A 25,254-nucleotide genomic window follows, 5' to 3' on the forward strand; every position below is an offset into this window, starting at 1 on the left:
AGGTTAAAATGACCAGAGTTGCTAAATCTGCGAATATCAGCGAAGGGGGACATCCTGCTGAAGGACATAAGGATGAAGGAAATAATGTAAAAGCAGACGATACACTGAAGGGGTCAGAAGGAAAAGATGAACTACAAGAAGGGTCTCTTGATTCTGGATTTCAAACACACAACGGCTGGTCTGGAAAAGGAGAGGACAATCAAAACTCATCAAGCGGAGCCACAGAAACAAAAGGTCCACAGTTTTCATGGGATAAGCAGAGTTTTATTGATTAAGGATAAAGTTCACATTTACTGCTTCAGAGAAGAGGTTTGGGGTTTTGATCGTGTCCTGTATGGTTGTGTACGTTCCCAGCTGCCTTTGCCTCCTGTGTGCTGTTCACAGTCCTTACTGCATTTTGAATATGAAAAGTTTTGACACAGCTACAGAAAGGAAACTGGGTGATACTTTTTAATTTTACAATAACTTTGGGAACTAAGGTCACTTTCAACCTGTTGCACAATTCATAAACCTGTCGTTAATTTACTTTATATAGAAAATATTTCTAATATTCATATCTGTTGTGTATATTTAAAAGATGTTCAGTTTATAATCATATACATAGTCTGCCAAACATACATTGCCTGAACATGATTGCTTTTACGCCATGTATACCACATTTTATGTTCCAGCACTCTGAATGTTATTGTATAAAAGTTATCTTTGTTTGGTTTTTGGAGTCAATGGTTTCATAGGAACATTTGTGTATTTGAGATTCTCCAGTCAGGACTTTTCTCCATTGTTTTTGAATCAGTAAACAACAGTCATGCTTAAGGTGGCTGAATTTAGCTGGTAGTCCAAACTCTGAATTGTGGGTTTAAAAAGAGCCACAACACTCCTGTTCTGTAAAGGTAAGATATAGCTATAGGTAACTGAACTGAAAAGTTTTCAGCCCTGGAGAATTTTTCTCCAGCTTGTCTATGTTCCAAGTGCACAAATCAGAAGTAGTGTTCCTGTAACCACGTAGGCATAACTTCGGGTTATTTTCTCCACTGTTAGAGGAAAATGAGTGAAGTCAATTTTAGTAACTAATGAATTTGGTCTTCTGAGTATGCGCTTCTGTGAATTTTGCCTGATTACAACAGGGTGTAAGTACAGAATACAGACTGTAAGCAATTTTTATTACTAAATTCTTGGCAGAATTCTGCTGACAATCTGACTCGCTTCTACAGCTCTTCTTTTTTCACTGCTTTTACTCATACGGGAGAATACATGAATAGGAACTACTATCTTAACCCCTTATTTCCCTCCCTGTTATAGGAATCTTATGCTGCACTTCTCTTACATGATCATCTGTTACATGTTTAAACTGCTATGTTTATTTACACAGATAGCACTGTGTAATTCAGCTGCTGGTCACTCCTGTAGCCTTTGAATTCTCACTTGTTACAGTGCTATTTCTCAGAATCTACTTCTGTGTATTTCCTTATAGCTCCTCCAAGTGAACCAACCCACTTTACAGTGGAAGATGTTTCTGACAGCACTGTCACGTTGAAGTGGAGACCCCCTGAGCGAATTGGAGCAGGGGGATTAGATGGTTATATTGTGGAATTCCGCAAAGATGGATGTAAGTAAGCACAAGTTCTAGGCAGCAGCACCTGATCATTATTACAACTGCAATAACTTCACTGCAATATCCCAATAAGTTAACCATATCCAGTGTAATTAAATTTGAACTCTAATCTATGACTAACACCATCAGAGTCACCACATGACTGTAAAACCCTGAAAGTCACCTCAATCATAACATCATCCTCACAATCATCATAAAATTGAACACAGAGAAGTACCACAAAGCAAACTCTAAACAAACAAAACACAAACAGTGCTGTTCCAGTCACTACTACATTTTATAGCATCCAGAAATTGCATACTCCTTAAAACCAATTTAATAACAAGATTATAACAACATAAGTCAAACTGCCAAGTTAACTGTTCCCTCATTTCATTTAATACTTGTTATCTGATAATAAAGAGTATAATTGCACCTGCCCTGGTTTCAGCTGGGATAGAGTTAATTTTTTTCCTAGTAGCTGGTGTAGTGCTGTGTTTTGGCTGAGAATAATGCTGATAATACACCAGTGTTTCAGATGTTGCTAAGTAGTGCTTACCCTGATGAAGGACTTCTCAGTCTCGCATGCTCTGTCACAAGAAGCTCAAAGGGAGCATAGCCAGGACGGCTGACTCAAACTAGCCAAAGGGATATTTCATACCATAGAATGTCTAGCTCAGTATACGAACTGGGGGGGAACTGGCCAGAATAGGCTATTTGCTGCTGGGCAGCACCATATTTACAACACCAAATTTACTGTGATACTACAACATAACGTTTATGTCATAGAAATCAAACAACAAATTTATCACTTCAATCATGAAATTTACTCTGACACAAAGCTCAACTGCCATATAATCTTAAGTAGAGGTTTACAGGGTGTAATTATCCATAAATAATTTACAGTCTTTAATGAAGCAGCATCATGCAATTACTGGAATCCCTACAACATCTTCACAGAGCAATGATTTTACAGTCATCCTTCTGTGTCATTAGAATAACTAAAGAAGCCCCAAGTATCCTGTTCTACAGTACCAGTTGAGAAGTTAATAATAAATTCCAACAGCTATGTGCTCTGATTGTTTTCAGTACATGTGGCTCTCATCAATCCCTTTGGACACCCACAGGAGATACACTTATTCCGAGAAAAAAATTAAATTAAGACTTCAGTTTCTTGCTAAAAATACTTCAAAATTCTCTCCTCCCTAATGAAAATAAATTTAGAGAAACCCACAGCTCTAAGCTTTATATAACAGAATGTCAAAGGAGCTAGCCAAAGATTATTCCCTTATCTTCAGCTATTTTGAATAACAAAGTGCATACATTCCTTAACTTCACATGTAAAGGTATCTTCTAGATCCAGAGTTCTCTTTCCAGCTTAGTTTATTCTGTCTTAATGTGGTATTGCATGTTAAATCCATTTTACCCCAACATAAATTTACTTCCAATTGTAGACAAGGCATCTGTTTGGAAAAATAATTATTAGAGCGTGTAAATCCTCTACTTGCAGCTACAGAATGGATGCCAGCTCTTCCTGGCCTAACTGAGCGCACATCTGCACTGATTAAAGACCTGGTCACAGGGGACAAACTTCATTTCCGTATAAAGGCTGTAAATGTGGCTGGTGAGAGTGGAGCAGCAATAATCAAGGATCCTGTTACTGTTCAAGAGATCCTGCGTGAGTATCTGGACTGAATAAATCTTGCTCATCTATTTCCTGGGGTCAAAATTCTGCTTTCTGAGAATAACACCCAAATAGCTCTTTCACTTTAACTTCTGATTCTGAGAACTTACTATAATACCCAGGTCTTATATTTCTAAAGCATAGTTCTCAAAACAAAATTCTATTTCTTTCAAAATCTGGACATTTCACCACTTGTAATACCAATGTCAGCATTTCAGAGACATTTTCTTAATATATAGCTCTCTGCTGGAAAAGCGGTTTTATTACTGCAAAATGACAGCACTGGCTCCAGCAAGAGATCTATTGAAATAGAAGCAGTTATCTGAAATTGTCCTCGGTTATTAATTAACACCCTGTGTATCACCCAACAGCAGCAGATTGGAATTCATTTGACTGGAGTCCAAAAAATATCACAAGCTGCTAATAGTGGAATCCTCAAACCTTGACTTGCACCAAGTCTCTGCCAGAGTCTCACTGACAGTAGAATGACTCTGTAAATGAAATGAGGTTGTAATTTATCTCAAAGCCAAATGAACATGAAGGCAGATACTCCAAGTGTATGTTAAGAAATTTTTTCTGTGAATGGCTAGGAAAAGAATAAGAAACACATGGAGAACAAAGAAAGCTTTCCAGTGAGGTAAGGGAAAGCAGGGTCTAGATGAAAACATGTGCACTGAGGTCCTCTTTTTCTTAGTGAAAAGTAGGCTGCTACAATGAGACTTCACTCCTTCCACATCAACAAAGAACTAAATGACTGTAGAAAGCTGAAGGAAATCCACATATTGCTCTACTTTCTAAGTCCATAAACATCTCCAAATGCAATTTATAAAGAGCTGCAGTATCAACACAGCAATAGATTAACCATAGGTCTATAATCACTTTTTTTCCCACACACCCTTTGTGCCATCCTTTCTACTGAACTGATAAAGTTCTCCAAAGAAACAAAGTCCAGATAAAAAGATCACATCCAATGGAATTCACCTGTGTTTTAAGTAATATTTCAAATTATCAAAAGTTTTTTGTTTAATGTACTAATGCTTGACTGCAGAGCGCCCCAAAATATGGTTGCCACGTCATCTCAGGCAGACTCTGGTGAAGAAAGTGGGCGAGACAATCAATATTGTGATCCCTTTTCAGGTATGTATTGGTTTCTATTTATTTCTCAGTTCTTACCTGAAGTAGTTTCATAAAAATCACAGAATAGTTTAGGTTGGAAAACAGCTCAAATATCATCTAGTTCCAATCCCCTTGCCATAGTTTCCCTTATGCAAGTTCCCATTTCTTCACTTCTTCAGCAGTATTATGACTGATTTAAAAAATCCTCTCAAATATTTAAGAAATCAAACAAAAAACATCACTCTTCTTTCAGTCACAATTTGTTTCCCTCCTTTTGGGGAAGAGGAGAAAGGAAGTGCTGTAAGTAAGTGCAAGCCTGTTCCTGGTTATTGACCATAGGATGCATCTTAAAGACAGAGTATGCAAAAGCATACTAATTCAACCGCCTACTCTTATGGAGCCAACACACCTGTGTGCCTGTTCATTTCTGAAAGGCTTACTATAAAAATTAAGACTTCGTACCTCAACAAAGTATCAGAATTGGCCCTATATGGATTCTGTGTGTATAGAAAGAATATTTTGAATATTAAAGTACATGAGCTCAAGGTGCGCAAAGCACACCATTCCAAGGGCTATCAAGAGTGCATTGTAACTATACATGCTGTGATGGCATGCACAAAGTGGCTGAAATACATGCACAGACTGACCTAACCAGTTATCCTGTCTTTGCATTTTGTACTGTATATATATACAGTTGTATAAGCAACTATAATGACTATTTGTAAAAGACCACATACATTTTTTCAGATGCAAGACTAATATCAATCCAGTGCAAGAATTAGCATGGGAAAGGAAAAGGTTTTCTCAGCCACAGGAAAAGAAATTGCAAATTGCAGATGCTGGCTCTGACAGAGATATCCTCAGTAATAATAAACATATCATTTAATCTCATCCTCATTGGTACTGAAGAAACTAAAAGTATTGAAGAAACTAAAATTTCTCCACTGTTCAGGGTTGACATTTTCAAAAACGTAGTGACTTCTTAGTGAAGAGCTTTGAAATTCTCATGTAAAAGATGATGGAGATATGCAAAATATTTCAGCAAGGGAGATGTATACGCACACATTACCCGTAGTCTTTTGTTTGGGCAGCACCATCAGGAAAACAAAAACCAATTTATATAACAGCAAAATCTATATAAAATACATCTTCTTCCCTGTGGTGCCTGAGTTATAGAATCATAGAATAGTTCGGGTCGAAAAGGACCTTAAGATCATCAAGTTCCAACCCCCCTGCCATGGGCAGGGACACCTCACACTAAACCATATCACCCAAGGCCTCGTCCAACCTGGACCTGAATACTGCCAGGGATGGAGCATTCACAACCTCCCTCGGTAGCCTATTCCAGTGCCTCACCACCCTCACAGGAAAGAATTTCCTCCTTATATCCAATCTAAACTTCCCCTATTTAAGTTTTAACCCATTACCCCTTGTCCTATCATTACAGTCCCTAATGAAGAGTCCCTCCCCAGCATCCGTATAGGCTCCCTTCAGATACTGGAAGGCTGCTATGAGGTCTCCATGCAGTCTTCTCTTCTCCAGGCTTACCAGCTCCAACTTGCTCAGCCTATCTTCATATGGGAGGCGCTCCAGCCCCCTGATCATGCTCGTGGCCCTCTTCTGGACTTGTTCCAACAGTTCCATGTCCTTTTTATGTTGAGGACACCAACATGAGGGTTACATGAAAAGTTACTTTTCCACAAAGATATATCTAATCAGTAAACAACTGCAAACCAATACATGGAGCAACTGCCTTGAATTGCATGACTGCACTACCTTGACATAACCACATGCTTTCTTTAATGTTTCTTATCTCCAAAATTACTACAATGGCCCCTTCACTGAGGTCTAGCCACACGCTAAATTCAAAATCTGACATTCCCAAGTTGTGAAAGTCTTAAAAAGATTCAATAAACAGGTATTCTTGTGGCTTTGATGTCCAAGTTGAAGAAAATTTGCACAATATTGCCATGCTGTCCCGTAAGCAGAGGAACTGATAGAATTTTGTGCTTTATAGATTTTTCTTATTTCCTGTTGCACTGGTTTTGGCTAGGCTAGTAATGGTTTTCTTCGTAGAATCCTAGAGTGATTTGAGTTGGAAAGGCCCTTCACGTCATCTAGTTCCAACCCCGTGTCATGGGCAGGGACACCTCACACTAGGCCATGTCACCCACAGCTCTGTCCAACCTGGCCTTGAACATCCCTGCCAGGGATGGAGCATTTACCACTTCTTTGGGCAGCCTGTTCCAGTGCCTCATCACCCTCACAGTAAAGAACTTCTTCCTTATATCTAACCTGAACTTTCCCTGTTTCAGTTTTAACCTATCATCTCTTATCCTATCACTACAGACTCTGATGAAGAGTCCTTCCCCAGCACAGCAGCCAATACGGGGCTACGTTTTGGATTCCTGCTGAAAACAGTGTTGATAATTTAGGAACCATTTAGTTATTACTGAGCAGTGCTTACCTAACATCAAAGACTTTTCTGCTTCTCAGCCCACCAGCAATGGGGTGCTTAGTTGCCAGCTGGGGTTAAAACAACACCCCCATATCATCTTCTCATCATAACCAGCCACCTCTTTTGATTAGAGCAGCCGCACTGCAATATTCCCAAAGATTTGCCTTACTCCCCTAGGTTGCATGTCCTCAGTTCTCCAGGCTGGAGAAAGTACACACAGTAACTAATCCAGAGCTTCCCTTATCCTGCCTGATCGTTCACTTGTTGCCAAGCAAAATGAATGAAGATCAAGTCTTCCCTGGCTTTCCCTCAGTGGAAACTTTCTCTCTAACTGAAGTTTTGGTATTTCACCCTGTTATCAGTTTCTCAAAACTATACTAAGCTAATCTGACATCAGAGTAGCTGACTGACAGACAAATCATGTGATGATGTAAACTCTTGTCTCCTAAAAGGGAATTTGTCACAGTGTTGAATTCCAGCTACAGCTACAATTCTTAATACTGCAAAAGCTACTTAAAATATGCAAAACTGATGAGTTTCCCCCCAAGAAAAGCAAAGAGAACATTTCACTTTACGTTTTGAAACAGTTTAAATCACTGACCATTTCTTGAAGAAAAAGACTCAGTAGATATAATCTTCAGATTATAAAAAGAATATAGGAGAACATTATATAAACATGGGAATTACTGTGAATCCTGAGCTTGGGAACACGAGCAGGCAGCACGTTATCTGAAGTGTAAGCCAGTATCTCCCTCTATTCAGTGTCTGTGCAACCCTGACAGTGATATCTGAGGTCACTACTGTGTCATTTAATGCTAAATTCTATTTCATGCCTTGTCAAGGCATCCTGGGGCAAATGCTATTTGCAAATCTTTAGATTACAGTGTACGGAAAAGAACAAGTACAACATTATCACTAACCCCTTTTCTGTTGAGTACATTAAGCAGGTGGGACATTCTGCTGAAATGAAGGGAATCAGCACACTCTTATTTCAAAATTACATGGAGACATGATTAATGGGATATTCTGTGCTATTAGGGGATAAAATTCACAGTATTGCTAAGCAGTCATCTTGCCAATCATGTTTGTGTGAATATAAATATGTAAAAGCATTTCAATTCATTCTTCCCTGCCCATAAACTCCCTGAACTTTCTCTGATGTGATATTTACCCACTGTCAATCACTGTTCTCTCTCAGATTACCTATTACACATTGCAGAAATCCAATCCTCTGAGATATGTATTAGGAACATGCTTTCTATCTGTTTATGCTTTTCACAGTCTATAAATATGAGTATATGAAAACCAACACTATGAACACTTGCAACCTTTTACTGTCACTCATTGCACCTCAAAAAAGGAGGTGCTGTGACTGAACATATCTGATCAACCACACCAGAACACCAGCAGTACCAAAGCTTGATTTGTAATCAAGATACATCTTACAGTAAAGATAATGCTATGGTTTCTCATGCTCATTTTTGCCAAGATATTTAGGGCCAGATCTTTGACTCACCTCATTACTCAATCCATCAAGAATTATTAAATCTTGTAATCAGTCTGAAAACCTATTTGGAAAGTAAGATAGAGTCAATTCTTGTCAAGTTCACCAATAAATAGACATGGATATGGGAAAATTCCAAACCACGTCAGAACACCAAAACACATCCTTTCCCTTGTTCAAGAATTCCTACTATACCTTCTAGCTGAAGAAGGGAAGACATGTCTTCCTCTAACAGGTATTTGTACAGGTTGTATGACATGGGATCAGGTTGAAGGTACACAAACTGGACAAAATAATTTGGTATATAATATTTCAGTGCTACAGGCCTGAGGTGACTGTACCTCTTGGCAGAAAGCAGTAAGAAAATTAGTTACCAGATGGGGGAAATGGAAGATCCAACCCCGTTGCTCATTCAGCATTTATTAACAGCCCTGATGTAAAATCAATTACAATGCAACTGATGACTTCAATGCTGGAGAAAAGAACATCTATTAAAGAAAAGCTTTCCTAGGTGTTTTAGAAGTCCTTTAAGTGTTTGTTTGGACAGATCTTGGCCTGACTCTAATTAGAAAAGGTTTTTTTTTCTAATACCACAGAAAAATAAAATTATGCTCCACAGTCTCACTGAGCAAATACCAGACAAACCTGACACAGAAGTGCAGCAAAGCACAATGATTTCTTTTTATTCTGCCTACCTTTAGGCACCTAAACCATGAGTCTGAGTGTGCTCATTTCCCCCTGTAGGAAATAGTCTTACAAGGCATGTTACAGACACCCAGTGAGCTAAGGAGCCTTCTAGAGGGTTTTATCTGATGCTTACTGGAGGTGGAAGGCAGTATATGTCCTTAGACTTGAGTTCTAGGGCAGCCTGGCTGCTGGCTTGGATGGTCTCATTTTCTCTCCCCACCCATTTGAGCTACTCCTGGCATTCACCTAACCCTGTGCTGCACTGTTTCACGATGTTAATCTGGCAGAAACTTAAAAAAACCCTCCAAGTTATTTTCTGCTAAATTGACTATTAATACAGTTAAGAAATAGGATATGGCCTTTTTCTGCTCTGTTGGGATTATTGGTTGGACCTGTACTGTAGAAGTAGTACTCAAACAGCATTTGGAGAACTATTGTCTAACAGTTTTCCTGGAAAGGGCTGAGTGACAGGAATGTAAACCACAGATGTAATCATCTTCCATGAGTGTAACAACACTGACTGCTTAGGTTGACAGTCACCAAAACAATTTTTGCAGTGCAGAAGGAAAGAAGGAATTACACAGTAAGTTTCACACCCAAAGACTTCAAGATTATAATGATTTCTGTAAAGATCTTAAAAATCCCTGGGGATAGAAAATCAAATGCTTTAAGAAAGGGAGAAGGGAAAGGAAGTTAATGAACTCCTCAGATACTAAAGAATTCTGTTACCTAATAATAATCAAAGCAAGCCAGATCAACTGCTGGCTTCACACATGCTGGTAAGGAGACCAGACCAGCATGAGAATATTGTTCTGTATTTGTTCTCAACACAACTTCAGTCTTGTCTCTAACTAAATTAGTATTTAGAGAGTTTACAATCTCAACTCTAGAAATTAAGTTAGGCTTTCTAGACTTAGAGATCACCAAAGAGCAGGAAAAAAAAGGAAAACGGAAAGCTATGATAGCCTAAAAAAATAATAATTACTACTTTTTTTTTTCTTTTCAGGGTAAACCAAGACCCAAAATCATTTGGTTGAAAGATGGTCAACCTCTAGACTCCAAAGATGTGGGAATTCGGAACAGCAACACAGATACAATCCTTTTTATCAGAAAGGCAGAGCTTCATCACTCAGGAGCATATGAAATCACTCTTCAGATAGAAAACATGACTGATAAAGTTGCAATAGCAATACAAATCATAGGTAAGAACCTGAGAACATCAAAATACCTAAAACAAAACGGCGGCCGACTGGAGGCAATCCAAAGATCCAGCTGCCTCAGAATCCCTTCACCAGTAATGGTTGATTAGCAGATGATCAGAACAAAGCTCAAGAGCAGGGCCAGCACACTTCCTCATTTTTCCCACTATATTTTCCCAGCTTGGAATTATCTCTGTCCTGGAGACTTTTGGAGGGAGGGGGATTACCTGTGTGTGCCATGGCTCTTCAGAGATTTGTTTTTTAATATACCTCAACTGTTCTGAGAATCAGAAGTGTCAGGACACAGTCCTGTGAATTTGGAACATTCAGGTTTATTGCCCTACTCTGTTAAGACTGTCTAGTTAGCTTGAGGCTTAGTGGAGGCTTATTTTCAATTATACAATTTCCAGTCTTTCCTAGTGTCATTTTAAAGGAATTCAAGGCCAGATTTTCAGTAACTTCCCCTGGGATTTTGTAAGATGTATTAAGAGATCTTCTCTACTCAGATTTCATCAATGTTGAGCCAGCACTCTTCTATTTCTCCTTATCACAGCTCTATTTAACATTCTTCATAACTGTTTTTCTTTCTCTTTCCCCACACTTTCACACTGTCATCCCAAATTTCCTCCAGTGTATCAATACATTCTTAGAACATGCATTTTGGCACAAAAAGAGTATTTAAACATAACCCTTAATGCTTTGGAATTAAAACCATAACACTGTATCCTGCTCCAAGTTTTATAAAGTTGGCAGAAGGGGTATGCAGTGGTGCCAACAGCAAACAAGAAAGGAGTAACAAACTGAAGCAAATATGTCTTAATGCCACCAGCTGTTGCTGCTCAAGAGGATGCTGCAGTTCTGTTACAGCAAAACAAGTAAATAGCAGCTAAAGCAGAGTAATCCCAAAGGACTCGGGTAAAGGGGAGTAGTGCACCCTACACACTAAAGCACCTTTCTGAAACTGGTTGCTGACTCTAGATTCTAGCACGCTGCTCTGACAGCACTGTATCAAAAAATCTGTTACCCACTGTTTGGTACTGTAGAGAAGCATAAAAACACATGCATATGCCACTGTCAAAGAGTTATTTCCTATATAAAATGAATGGCTAAAAAAAGCAACTAATCTTATCACAGAGATTAATACAAGTCAGAGTTGGAGGGTAGGTATTAAACTTCTTACTTCTTGGGCAGCTTGCTCAACTAGAAGGGAACAAATCAGTTTTGTTTAAAATGCCTGTCCAAAACAAGAAAGGGTTCGTCACATACACAAACACTACTGCCAACAAGGCATGCACTTGGCAAATTTGTCTATCTCTACCTTTTGTAAGACTGTCCTTTACAAAGCCTTACAAGTTGGGGATATTCCCAAATCCCAGCCTTCCTTAGCTGAGAGGAATATATACACATATATTTTATAATATAAATACTTTGTTATTTATATTATTCTCAGTGTACATAAATGGCTGAGAAATTACATTGAGGTAACACAGCAAGTAGTAAAACTGTAGTTAAAGATTTAATCACATCCATCCAGACAACACAAACTTCTTATGCCATTTTAAGGAAGAATTTATCTCGTTACCTCCTACTAATTCTACTGTGTTTCCTATTTCTCAGTAGGTTTCAGAAGAGTACTCAGAAGAGTATTAAGAGGGCATTTAAAAATGTCCCAACTTTCCTGTTTACAGCTTCAACTTCGCATAAATGAAGTGCATTGCTATGGAACAATTATAGATTGCTATCAAGCTCTATTTTTTCCCTACATGGGAGGAAATGACATAGTTCTTAGATCTTGAGATCTACAAAAAAGCTACAAAAGCTAGGTTTGTTTCTTTCTTTTCATCTCCCCCCTGCAGACAAGCCTGGTCCTCCACATGATGTAAAGCTTGTAGATGTTTGGGGATTTAATGCAGCCCTGGAATGGTCACCTCCACAAGACGATGGCAATGCACAGATCTTGGGCTACACAGTTCAGAAAGCTGACAAAAAGACAATGGTAAGAAATAGCACTGAGTCAGTGACTTTGTGTGGAGTTTAAACAGCTGCCTGCTCTGGGAACGCAGAGACTTGAGGAAAAGAGCTGAATTCATAACCCATTTGTGTGTCCAAGGTGTCCTATGGCAGATCAGAGGCAGATAAACATCGAAAATAAAATCTAAAAAGAAGTAAAAGGGTAAGTATAGAAATGTATAAAATGCCCGGTAGAGATTATAAAAAGAGACTTAGCCTTCCTGTTTCTGGTGGTGGCTGGACAGGTAGCTCTACTCAGAAGGTAGAATTATAAATTTTGCATTTAGAATTCTATTTTTCATACATGCAGGGAAAAGCTGAAGGGGAGGGAGGAAGAGTTAGACTTGAATTCAGATGTTCAGATAAGAGGGTGTATACTGGGAGTGGTATGTATGCCAAACTGGGAAATCTCTCTCATGCAAGTCCCCATGAAGTAGTCACCTTCTGAGGGTGCATCTTGTATCAGGTTTCCCAGATATGAATAGGGCTAAAATGTAAAGAGTTGTGGGGGTTTTCTCTAAAAATGCAAGTATCCATTGATGTGTACACCTATCATACCTAGTAAGAAAATAGATCAGCCGATCTTCATGGGTAGCAACACAACATTAGTTTCACAGGCTAGTGATAAATACCTGTCTTTTCCTTGTAGCAAGAAGGATCGGTCTATACCAAAACTAGCACCATGTCTGACCTCTCATATCATCTTTCTAAACAGTGTAGTCTTGTTACAGGAATGGTATACGGTGTTTGATCACTATCGTCGCACAAACTGTGTAGTGTCAGACCTGATTATGGGAAATGAGTATTTTTTTCGAATCTTCAGTGAAAATCTTTGTGGATTGAGTGAAACTGCTGCAACCACCAAAAAGCCTGCCTATATCCAAAAAACAGGTAACACATTCTTTAAAACAGAGATCACAAAAGCTGCTAAGTACCAGAAGTAATGCATTTGTAAATGGAAAATACAGTATTACTAGACAGATCACTGGAGATACTGTCATTACTTAGTAACTAGAGCTCACAAAGTATTTTAGCATCAAGAGCCTTTCACTAGGCAGATCTCCTGTACTAACATGAACATCTGTTCAAAAATAGTTCAGGAAGACTGTGTGATTAAATATGTTATTTTCTTAAAATAATACAACGGGGGGGGTATATTTACATTCTAGGATTAAAAGTTTAATACTTCCCCTGCAGCCATATGGCTTTCATATTTGTAACAGAAGCTGAAACCCTATGACTGCCAGTAGTTTTTACTTTAAGTCAAGCATTAAACATTAGATGTGTTTTAAGCTTAAGTGAATTTAAAGATTTGTTGTATCATAAAAGCCATAGCTTTGATGCTTCTTTAAATCATACAGGCAAATTGAGAGGCTGTACACAAGTCAACAGAACTAATAACACAGTTCTTACTAGTCTGTTTTTTTGAATTGCAGGCACCACTTATAAGCCACCTACTTACAAAGAGCACGACTTCTCCGAACCTCCTAAATTCACTCACCCTTTAGTAAACCGTTCAGTGATTGCAGGATACAACACCACACTCAGCTGTGCTGTAAGAGGAATCCCCAAGGTACAGATTACATCAACTGTCACTGATATTGTTGTAACAAACCAAGATGCTGCCTTAGAATTCATGCCAGTTCAGTGTGACCAGAGTACAACATGACTGTTAAGAAAAAGGCTTTTTATGTTCCACCTCATTCAGGCTTAACCAGAATGCCTGGTGCAAGCATGTGGGGGCTGTGCACAGAACCAGTGGGCAATACAGTAAAGGAGACAGAGGAAAGGACAGTCATTGCTTACGGTAACATCACACCACTGAAAATGCACCATGTGGACATAAAATCTACTCATTAAACAACAAAAAAGTATCTGACAATGTATATTCTCTTCAGTCTTGCAAGAAGACAGCAGATAATGTAATCTCCTCTTCCACTGACACAAATAATGTGTAGGGACACCAGTTTTTCTGTTATGTCAGTACATCCACATAACTTTTTGAGAGTCTGAGCTATTTTACAAGACTATCTAGAATAAGACCTGGTGTCATGCAAGGTTTTGGGGTTTTTGTGCCCCCCCTCCCCAGTCTCACAGGAGTATTTTCTCAGTCTAAATGTATTTGTTGAGGTCTCTTTGAAGAGAACAAAAAGATGTACATTTTTGTTAGTCAGGAACAAACAGAAAAAACTGTATCAGCTAAGGGCTAAATTTAGGTTTCTCAAAAAAGGGAAATAGGTTTTTTGTCTGTAGTGAAGGAATTTACCATATTATGACATAATCTTGTCATAAATTGAAGTTAGTACAATCACAAAAAATGCAGTATTCCTTTTCCCTTCCCCTTATGGCTGCTTATTTCCAGCTCCTCTCCCTTCTTCATGCCTGCACAAGGATCTGATAGCTACACAGCAAAACATGTAAGGTAAATATTCAATGTTGAAATTACACCCCCCCCCCAACTACCCCTCCAAACAAGATAGTTTTAGTGCAACCATTTGCCGCAGTTTACTGAATTCTGAAAGAGCTCCAGGCAAAACTCAAATATAAAAAGGCAGCATACCCAAGTAAATAGCTGTGAAAGAACAAGAACATTATAAAAGAAATACCAGCAACTCCAGGCAAAATCCATTCTTTCTTAGCTACCCCAGATAAGATTAATCATGAAATGACAGTGTTAGTAATGATATTCCCTACTGGTTAACTGACCTTTCTGTGCATCTGTATCCACTTCATCCCGTTTCCATGGTTTTAAGATTCTAAGAAAACTGCATATTTCACAGCTGTTAAATACAGCAGTCGCAGGCTTTTGAATCTGAGCACACTGGTTCTTCCTTCCACACTACTCTGAAGCACACAAATGCATCCTTCAGTACATTTAATGCTCTTAAAGCAGCTTTTCCAGATACATTTCTGAGCTTGCATTGACCAAATTAATCTTAACAGAGTTTCTGTACCTAAGGCTCAACACTAGAACAGGTCTTCTCCACAGAGAGTGGCTTCTATTGGTAGAGCTTTCTGATTCTGAACAACTATAGATTATCAAGCATATCTCAGATCTGATCTGCATGGCATGAAAAAGTTAAGTTACTACTTCAATCAGAGCCAATATTCATGCCCTGGTAGCAGTGTTGAAATAGAAGACATATACCCAGAAACATCAAAAGGCTACAGAAAAAGCAACAAATACGTTGAGTCAGAAAAATCTCCAGCTGACATCTTTAAAGAAAATTAAGCATGGCAACTGGAATGCATTGAATGTACATCACAGGTCCAACACAAGTGATTCAGAAGATTCGAAAGCACTCTACAAAAAAGGGCAGTAGTTTTATTATGGTGAAGAAACAGAAGATATTAGGTCTGAAAGTAATACAGACGAAGGGAGAGATTGGTCTTCTACTCTTTAAAGCCTATTTCTTCACTATAGGTATTAATGAGCTTGAAATAAACAAAAGCAGTTGGCCTTATGTCAATTTTTTCCTTTTCAAAATTTCATTTATAAAATTTAAAGGTACATTTTTAGGTTTCTGAAACAAAACACGACAGCTTGAATTGGTGCAGAGCATCTATTGCTCAGCCAACAGGATCTTTAGTCTGAAATTCCTTAAGTTGCTAAAGAGATGCTAAATGGTTTGAAAAATCCTTTCCCAGCCCAAAACCATGGACCTTTATGACACTTCTACTCTAATAATCTGTGTAGTCCAATTCCCCTGCTGTAAGATATGTGAAGCATTCAAATTTATTTTAATAAATAAAATCCTGAAGGAATTTATTTGTAGGCAGTTTGTAGGGTTTTGTAAAAACTGCAATAAAATAGGGAACAGACCTACATTCTTTACATGCTATTTCAGAGTTAAAGAAAATACCAAGTGTTTGAATTATTAGTTTCATGAGTTTGTTCCGACTGAGAGATTCCTTGAGAAACTGTTAACACTGGTGTATAACATATAGCCCTCATAATGCATAAGCGTTTGATGGCAAAGGTTTTCTATTTTAAAATTCTTCTTTTGTGTTCTTCAGCCAAAGATATTCTGGTACAAAAACAAAATGGATCTCTCTGGGGATGCCAAATACCGCATGTTCAGTAAACAGGGTGTGCTGACCCTGGAGATCCGGAAACCCACTCCCTTTGATGGTGGCTGTTATACCTGTAAAGCTGTTAATGAGTGTGGTGAAGCTGAAATAGAGTGCAGACTGGATGTCAGAGGTAATCAGATGAATCTTCTGGATAACACTAATACTGCAATGAAGAAAGAATAATGGATAACTAAAATAATAATAATTGTAATAATAATGGTAATAAAGAAATCACAGTTCCCCTTTCTCTAACCCTGACTTCTTTGGTGGTATGTAAAAAGCTTGTTAAGTACCAGAAAGATTGTGGTTTTCATTCTAAAATGTCAGGTTAGAATTAGGTTACTTGCTAGGTAATACAGGTCTGAAGGTGGATAATTATTACTCTTCTAACAGTATTTCCCATGAAGATTCTTGGCACTGGAATAGAGGTCTATCTACAAATGCTGCATTGTGGATAATTTTGTTACCCTTTATGTCTTACTCTGTAACAGAAAGTTTTAGTCATTAGCCATTAGTAAAACGTAGTTGATGCTACATCACAAATATTTTTCAAACACTGATGATTTTGTTTGTCAAAAGGGCAGGAAAAATGTCACATATTTATAAACAGAGTGAGAAATACTAAATATTTTTGTTAAAGCTGCTACTAATGTATGTATTTGTCAATACAAACCTATATAATCCCACTTTAAATGCTCATCAAAACCAGAAAAAGCCATGTAGGCAACCTGCTTAACAGCCATTGATGGAGATGTGCCTTCTACACATTACTACATTACTACACAGTACAGAGTTCAGTAGTTTGCTCTGAGCAAGTCAGGCAGGTGTACACAGTACACCCTGCAGTGCTGGGCACTGATACCCTCACTGGGGTCATTACAGCAAGAAATTTACTTGCACTATTACAATAACAATCTCAGACTAAGCATGGTGAAATGTCCAGTTAATCTGTGCAGTAGCAGTTAACGCACACTACATCCAGTCCAGTGGCTAGCTCAACTATTTCTTCAGTGCCAGACTGTACAGGGTAGACAAGTCAAAGTTTAATGAAGCTTCCTTTAGGAACATTAAATCTCCTTGGAAGTATCAGATAAAAACAACTACTATTTTCATATTTCAACTTCAGCACCATGTCTCAATTTAAAATTAGCATCTTTCAACATCTGATACCTTTGTTTTTCTTTTTCCATTCTCCAGCACCTCAGTAAAACTCTGAATGTCAATTCATCTGCAAGTCAAGGTATGAAACAAAATAATTCAGCTCAATAAAGGAGCAACAGCTGCTTGGTTATATATAAGATTAAACAGTCCTTAGATATTTCAGAGACTTCATGGAATTTTTATAACGTTGTCAGGGGGTGTGTGCTTGTTTTGATTTCTGGTTTCTCAATAATCATACTAAGATCACATTCCTGTGAGTTTATTTATGTGGCTTATTTTCCAGTCAGGATTTCCTGGGTCTCAACAATTAATACACTGTGCCAGTGCAAAAATCCTTAAGAATAGCAGAACACTTTGTTGACTTCTTTTCCTTAACTCACTACAATTACTCCTTCTAGGAGACTGTTGTCTATTAATGTAGATCTAACTAGCAGCAATAATCCATGTGCATGACTTTAACCAAGCAAGCAGACTTAAAATGACAATGAATTTAGAATGTACATTTCAGACTTGAAAAGAAATAGCTGTAATCAACAATCAGGTAATGTATTTGACAATAAATCCTTGTCCCCATTCTCTGTCTCAGCATTGGAGTGGAACTTGAAGAGAACTGAAGAGATTAACGAAGGATAATGTCAGTTGCATTTAGGAGTCCTCCTCATCTTAAAAGTCATTTAATAGATGTGTACTGGTCAGTGTCTTGTAGTGTCCTGCTTAATCAGCATATTTTCAGACAGTATTTCCTCTTTCTGTACATCTGTTTTAGTTACATTGCCCCCATCTCCTTGTGAAGAAATTCAGGGAAATCAAGATGAAACCCCCACTATTACAGACGTCTGAAAAACACACAAGTATTACAATTACATGCAAACCCAGTCCATTCCTAATATCTTAAATGAACGTAAGTTCCCTGCTTCTACAGTTCACTCCATTTTCAGAATAATTAAACAGTAACAAACTATTTGTAATATTTAATCCCCTTTCATTACGCTGATATTCGCACAAGAGAAAGTAATACTCATTTCTACTGCTCTGTCAGTGCCTGAAATATTCACTTCTGTGCCCCTCAGCAGATCTTTGCAGAGCTGTATCTGAAACACACCATCTGAGAATTTCTGGCTAAAGCCACTGGTCTGCTTTACGTAGAAAGTAGCTTCTTTGGTAATTACTCATTACTGGTTTTCTAGCTTTTTAAAGGACACCAGCATAGAATTCCAGTTATTAGATGTTTCTGCAATCATAGACATCATATTAACCTACAGAGGGAATTTTGTACATCAGATGGAGCATGAAAGGTGCAGCGAAGATTATTTGCACATAAAAGATTTTAAAACACAAAAGTTTGTGATGAATGCAGTGAACACTGTCATCGAATACTACTGAAGGCTTTTGAAAGTCTATGAATGGTATGTGTGTATTTTGGCAGATAATTGTGTCTAATCAAGTCACACAACAGCATTTCTGGCTTCTCACCTACTAGTTGGAATAGTATTTGGGTTTTTCGCACCTGCAGTAGTATTTAGTAATTTCTGGCTGGAAAGTACTTTTCCATGATCACAGTACGAGAGAAGGTGGGAAGATGAAATTAATCCAGGAAGCATTGCTTTTGGAAAAATCAGCACAAAGGAACTGAAGTAATACTACTCCCCTGCCTCCAGCAAGCCAGTTGAGATGGGGAAGCGTGTCTGACACAGCGTGCTGCTTGTATTAAACAAGCAAACACATCTTCATAATAAAAACACTGATGATGATCAGATGTGTATTTTGATTACTTTACTGTGGTATCAGAACAAAGAAGGGTACTCAGCTAAAACCAAAGAAACTTATCCAAGGTTAATATCTGTTAATTGCAGATTGCCCCACCAAAGTCCTTTCAGTAGTTTTCCTGAGACAAAAAACTGTTATCACTCAAGATATCAATGTGAAGAGTATATGTAACCTAAACAAACATAACCTCTTCAGGCCTATTATTGCCATCCAGTTAGATGTGAAATTGGCTTTCACTTTTGATGCTACCACAATGTCAATTTAAAACCTATCAATTCACCCTGCTTGCTGCCACTTCAGTGTTTGTGCAATTCTGTCAGACAAATACTATTAACTATAGACTAGGAATAGAAATACTTAGGTGCTTTGAATAAACGCATGTAAGACTTAGCTGAAGCACAGGGATGTTGCAAAGCATTACTAAAGATTGTCATCCAGCATGGAAACAGTCAAGCTGAGCCAGTGCTTCACTTGAGCTAAGTTACCACTTACAAGAAACATCAATTAACCTCGAGATATTAAAACAACAAATAACACTTCTGGTACTTCTACTAGCTCAGTCCTTTCAATGTGGCATTGCCAGCTAGACAAATAAACCCTCAACTAACACTTTAGGCCAAGATAACATATATTTGCACCAAAGCATTAATTCTTCTGTGTTCCCTCCTGTATTTCAGCACTGTTTTGTAAACATCATAAGCAATGTTTCCTTGCTCCCAGCAATGGGAAGCTTCACTGACTACTCTTTATGAAAGCCATAAAATGGACTTAAACTGTAAAATGCAAGCAAAGCTTACCAGAACTCCTCATTGCCTTTAGTTCCTTGACATTGCCTCAGTGCTCAAATCCCAACTGTGATTCTGTGAACAAAAAAAAGACAGCAAAATGAGCGCATGGTTGACCAGTGCTTCACAAAATAACAAAATAAAGAAAAAAAGTGTATGAAACCCGGAGGAAAAATAAATTAAAAAAACCCCAAAGCATAATATACATTAAGAAAATCATGCTGTTTAACTGCAATTCTAAAACTGAGTTACCCTCTCAAAAATGGAAGATAGGCTCCTTCAACCCTGTATCAACTATTTTCTTACTTCCCAATCTAATTGTAAAACACTACCCAAAACTTACTTAAATGGCACAAAATCGAGCTTCCTTCAGTACAGTCACAGCCTGAAGCTCAGAACGGTGATGGGGGTGTGATTGCCTTAAATACGAACACCTGGCTTTGTGTGTAGCTGCTGTAGCAGGTGTGTGAGGAGATTTAGGATGTGTCTGCTGTGGAACCTGATTAGGATGCCTCAGCATCACCAGCCGGCTGGCACAGCATCCCCACCTCTGGGGCTGTTCTGGTTCCGCTCCTGCCAGGGCACAGGGAGTTACACGAAGATGTACAGCGGGGGAAGGGGGGGGGGGCCGGAGCCCGGTACCGGACCCGAACTCGGACCCGGACCGGGACCATGAGGTAAAGGAGCGCAATGGCGCCCCCACCCCAGGCGCGACGTCTCCCGCCCAAGCGGGACGCGGCTGCCGCCGCCATTGGTGCGCTCTAGCGTCCCCTCAGCGCCAAGCTCGCTGCCGGGGCGGAAGGAGAGCGCTTCAGCCTGCGGAGGGAGCACAGGGGCGCAGGTAACGCGTGCCGGGGCTCATCCCGTTCCTCCTTCAGCTTTAACTCGGCGGGCTCGAGGCCAAAGGTGGGTGTGAATTCACCGATGGCTCCCCATGGAGATAACCAGTTCTTCCCATTGCAAAATGAGACGTGGATCCGTTGGTGCTATATAACACGTATGTCCACGCTGAAGTCACAACAGTGGCTGTGTCTGGTGGAGTTTCTATCACAAATATGTAACTATTAGGTTAAAACTAATTGACATATCCATCAGTTTATCACTTCTTTCCTGAGCATTAGATTTCTGATGGTTAATAGAGGTGACCCTAGTATGTCATCCGAAGCCACTATAAATCCGGATATATGCTCTAGTACTAGAGCTACCATTGCAGAAGGGATGCCAACTACTAAATACGTTTTTTATGATGCCATGGAGTGGTTTGTGTTGGAAGGGAACTTAAAGCTCATCCAGTTCCAGCCCCCCGCCACGGGCAGGGACACCTTCCACTAGAGCAGGTTGCTCCAAGCCCTGTCCAGCCTGGCCTTGAACACTTCAAGGGATGGGGCAGCCACGGCTTCTCTGGGCACCCTGTGCCAGAGCCTCAGCACCCTCACAGGGAAGAATTTATTCCTCGTGTCTTGTCTAAATCTGTATTATTATACAAAGGTTTTCAATGCAGGACTAGGCGGATATTTAAGACAGCTTCAGCACACCTCACCTGCAGGTTTCATTCGTTCTAAGAAAGGATCATAGTGTTGGCTATTCCAAGGAAGACCTACAACTGAGTAAAATGAATAAACATACAAGAAAACACTACTTGGTAGCATTTTCTTCTTTGTGTAGTCATTCGAATGAGAGCCGCAAGGGAAAAGATGTTGCTGGAAATCAGAAAAGTCTTCTGTTCCTTTTATCATAGAATTGCTTTGAAATAAAACCTTGAATGTGTTTAAGAAGCTTGTCACTAACACATTGTCTTAGAGCAGGTTTAGAACTACAAGCCATTCCTGTCTCCTTACAAATGAATTTTGTCTGAACAGTCTGATGAGATCAAAAATAGCCCCACTGATACCTTTCAAGTGCTTCCCAACCACAGAATTCTATTTTAAGGAAACAAAAGCTGTCATTGAGATATCCTTTATTTGCCTTTGGGCAGGGACCCCGCAGCAGTCTGCATAAGCAACACATCTTAAAACAGGTTGAACTGGTGAAAGTATAAAAGCAACAGATAAGAACAGCTTCATTAGGTCCTGATGTGGAAAAAGATCATCTATATCTGCTTTCTGTGCCAGACAGAAATGCTGACAATAAGCAGCCTTGAAACCGCAGTCATAGATATGAACACATTTCTGTCATGATTCTGTATTAGGATAGCTTTACAAAAGACACATAATCCAAAACAGTGACTAATCCAATAAATATAAAGTATCAGCAGATGTGAAAATGTACGGAAGTTGATATAAGGTGGAAAAAAAATGGTGTGTCCCTTTTTTCTTCCTCACCACAGATAATCATCTGAAGTTGATTTTATATTCATTGTGGTTTATTCAACAAACATAAAGACTATCATACCTAGTTTGCATTGTTTTGCTTGGAAGTGTTAAGTTGTGGAACCCAAATATAGGAACCCAGATCATGGATGAATGTAATTTAACCTTCAGTAACTTTGCATTTTCATGCCATCTGTCATAAAGCTAATGATTCCCCCAGTAATCCAGACCTATTCCAGGGAAGTGTGATCATGAGAAGACTAAATACTTATATAAATCTTAAATGTAATTTTGTTGTTTACTGCTGGTTTTCATATACCAAACACAGTAAAAATAATATGGCCAAAAAAACGGCCAAAAAGCTTTTCTTCTGCTTTCTATGTCAGTGCATGTATATGCTGCCTTAAGAAACCCAACTATAGTAGATTTTGATCATAGGAAAGTCCTCATAAATTTCTACCTGGAAACAGGATTTGTTCTTCTTTACGGGGGGGGGGGGGGGTGGTGGTGGTGGATATAATAGTAACATGCATTTACAAAGCATTATCTTTCCTCTTACTCATTTTTGTTTCTTACAGCACTGAAAGAAATTAACAATTTAGAAATGTCTTTAGGTTACAAGTCTATTTTAGACAAATTTGTTTATTTCTAGTATCAGATTAGATGGCTAGGCCATCTCTAACCAGGAGATCAAGGAAGAGCTGCTGCTGGGAGCTATTGCATAACAGCAGAACTAAGACAGTTTCCTCTATAGCGCTCCTCAGCACTTCACCAAAAATAATGATATTTAAATGCAAAGGGAGTATGAGTGGAATGAGGCTGAGGGATGGAAGAAGTTAACCAAGAGCTTGGCAAGAACAGGACAGAGGAAGATGACTGTGACTGGAAGCTGGTTGAACAGACTAAGGAAGAGCATAGATCTGAACTGTTTGGGTGATGATGGTCAGATTGGTGAGAAGAATATGCGAAAATAAATGAAAAAAACCACAAAGGGAAACAGTTGGAAACATCTGATGACAAACTGAGGTGCAGAACTGAGCCTGGATGCCTGAAGAGATATAGGCCAAGAAATACTGAGGAAACAGCAATGAATCCAAGCAGGGAGACAGGTAAAAAGGGAAGAAGAGTGCGCTTTTGTATCCAGAGCACTGTGGATAGACTGGCACTCACAACAGTTATTAAGAGAAACTGAAAAGGTAAAAAAGAGTGGAAGGATGAAAATACAGAACTAGAGTTTTCACATACTTGAAGGAAGCAACTGTTTATAGAGTTCTACTGGTGTTTTTCCTGCCACCGTTTGTTCCTTTTTATGTACAGCTATTCTGGGAGAAGGGGATTTCTATTTCTATGTAGGTTCCTAAACCACGTTTATCACTATAGTAACTGTTGCAAATAAAAGCAGGACTGTTTGCCCCGGCTGTTGTACATAGATTCTTTGTTGGACTCATCCTTTAAAACAAAGTTAATGCTAGACATTTCAAAATGTTGCACACCCAGCAACAGAAAATTAACTTGTATCTTACAGTTATACTAAGCACATGTAAACAGAAAATCAACTTATGATTTTACTAATCTTGGTGTAAATGTTGAGCTGATCTTTATCATATCTGGGTACAGAATATGCCTGACAGAGATCCTCTCTATATCTGGTTTGTACTCTACTGCACTCAAACCTCATTTGTCAGAAACATCAAACTTCAGATACAGAAAAGATGGTTCACATGCCTACTGCTGTTTAGAGCATCATCACATTTCTGCTGTTTATCTGTGAAATACCCACTCTGGGAATGGCTGTAGGAACTCAAATCTGTTGCTCAAACTGAACATCCTACAAGAGCATTAAAGGGTAAAATGAAGCCATTGCTGCTAGCAGAAGCAAAATGATAACCCTCAGCTGCTTGGAAATGTCTTGCCCTTGTGAGAAGCAGATGCCTCTGGCAGAATTGTAACTTCTGAAAGAGCAAGAGGCTCTTTGGCATTGCCTTTTGCGTGGCAAGGTCCTTTGCACAAAGCTGCTGCTTCTAAGTCCTAATCCCCACTTGTTTAGGAGCTGGAAGCTGTCTTTTGCCAAAATCTGGCTTGTCTACGACTTGGAGTTCCTAAATCCCACTGAAGCTGAGCAGAAACCATTTTTCTTACAGAAGGAGGATCTCACTTCAGAGGCAAAATCTTCTGCCTTTGACCCATTTGTCAGTCAGGGGAACTGGGATGTAAGTATTTCTCTTTGTGAGAAACTTAGAACCTATTTTCTGTCTAGTTCTGATTTCAGTGGTTATGGGAGCCTATGCCTGACACAGGGGCAAGCATCTGCTTCCTTATTAAGAACCAAAAGCCCCCCTCTGGCATAAGCAGTGTGATTCTAGAAATATCTGCAATATCTTTGCAACATAAAGGTTCCTAAGAAGGCTTAGATTCAGAGCCATGTTTTTCCATCCACTTTGATCACTAATAAAGAATTTTAGATGGAATCAAAATTCTTCATGATCTACATTTACTAGAAATTTAGCTTTTGAATACCCAGATGAACTTTTTATCTTACAAACTCTGCTATCATGAAAGTGTCAAAGTAGAAGGGTAGGGATTATCTGCAACCAGGAAGCAGGGTATAAGAAATTTTTACAATGATTTCCTTAAAGTAATGAACTTTTTCCTCCAACAAAGTTTTTTCCATATATCTTTAATAAATATCACTTAGTAAGTACCGTTGTTATGGTACTGATATTAAAACCTTTAATCTTTCAAACGTGCACCCACTCGTATTAGAAACTGACTGCATTCACAAACAAATCAAAGGCATCTTTCTGGAACATCACGATGAAGACCTGTGATCCAAAAAATCAGATAAATTAGTAACCACCTTTAAAACTGCCACAGGGAGTAGTCACAAACCCTGGTGTCTGCAGAGATCA

General features: G+C 38.9%; 1 protein-coding gene across 1 annotated transcript in view; it reads left to right on the top strand.

The window, feature by feature from the left end:
* MYBPC3 (myosin binding protein C3) overlaps positions 1-19,238 on the top strand; it is a 60,607-nt gene extending 41,369 nt beyond the window's left edge. The window contains exons 26-35 of the mRNA XM_061343667.1: positions 1,472-1,606; positions 3,102-3,269; positions 4,324-4,412; positions 10,047-10,242; positions 12,096-12,235; positions 12,981-13,140; positions 13,686-13,822; positions 16,267-16,453; positions 17,521-17,563; positions 18,071-19,238. Of these exons, the coding sequence (XP_061199651.1) occupies positions 1,472-1,606; positions 3,102-3,269; positions 4,324-4,412; positions 10,047-10,242; positions 12,096-12,235; positions 12,981-13,140; positions 13,686-13,822; positions 16,267-16,453; positions 17,521-17,531 (1,223 nt within the window). The 3' untranslated portion in view covers positions 17,532-17,563; positions 18,071-19,238. The remainder of the gene's footprint in view (positions 1-1,471; positions 1,607-3,101; positions 3,270-4,323; positions 4,413-10,046; positions 10,243-12,095; positions 12,236-12,980; positions 13,141-13,685; positions 13,823-16,266; positions 16,454-17,520; positions 17,564-18,070) is intronic.
* Positions 19,239-25,254: the final 6,016 nt, after the last annotated feature.

Source organism: Neopsephotus bourkii, unplaced genomic scaffold, assembly GCF_033783945.1.
Source record: "Neopsephotus bourkii isolate Nb327-2 ecotype Australia unplaced genomic scaffold, CSIRO-AGI_Nbou_v1 NB_1825, whole genome shotgun sequence".
Taxonomy (NCBI): Eukaryota; Metazoa; Chordata; class Aves; order Psittaciformes; family Psittacidae; genus Neopsephotus; species Neopsephotus bourkii.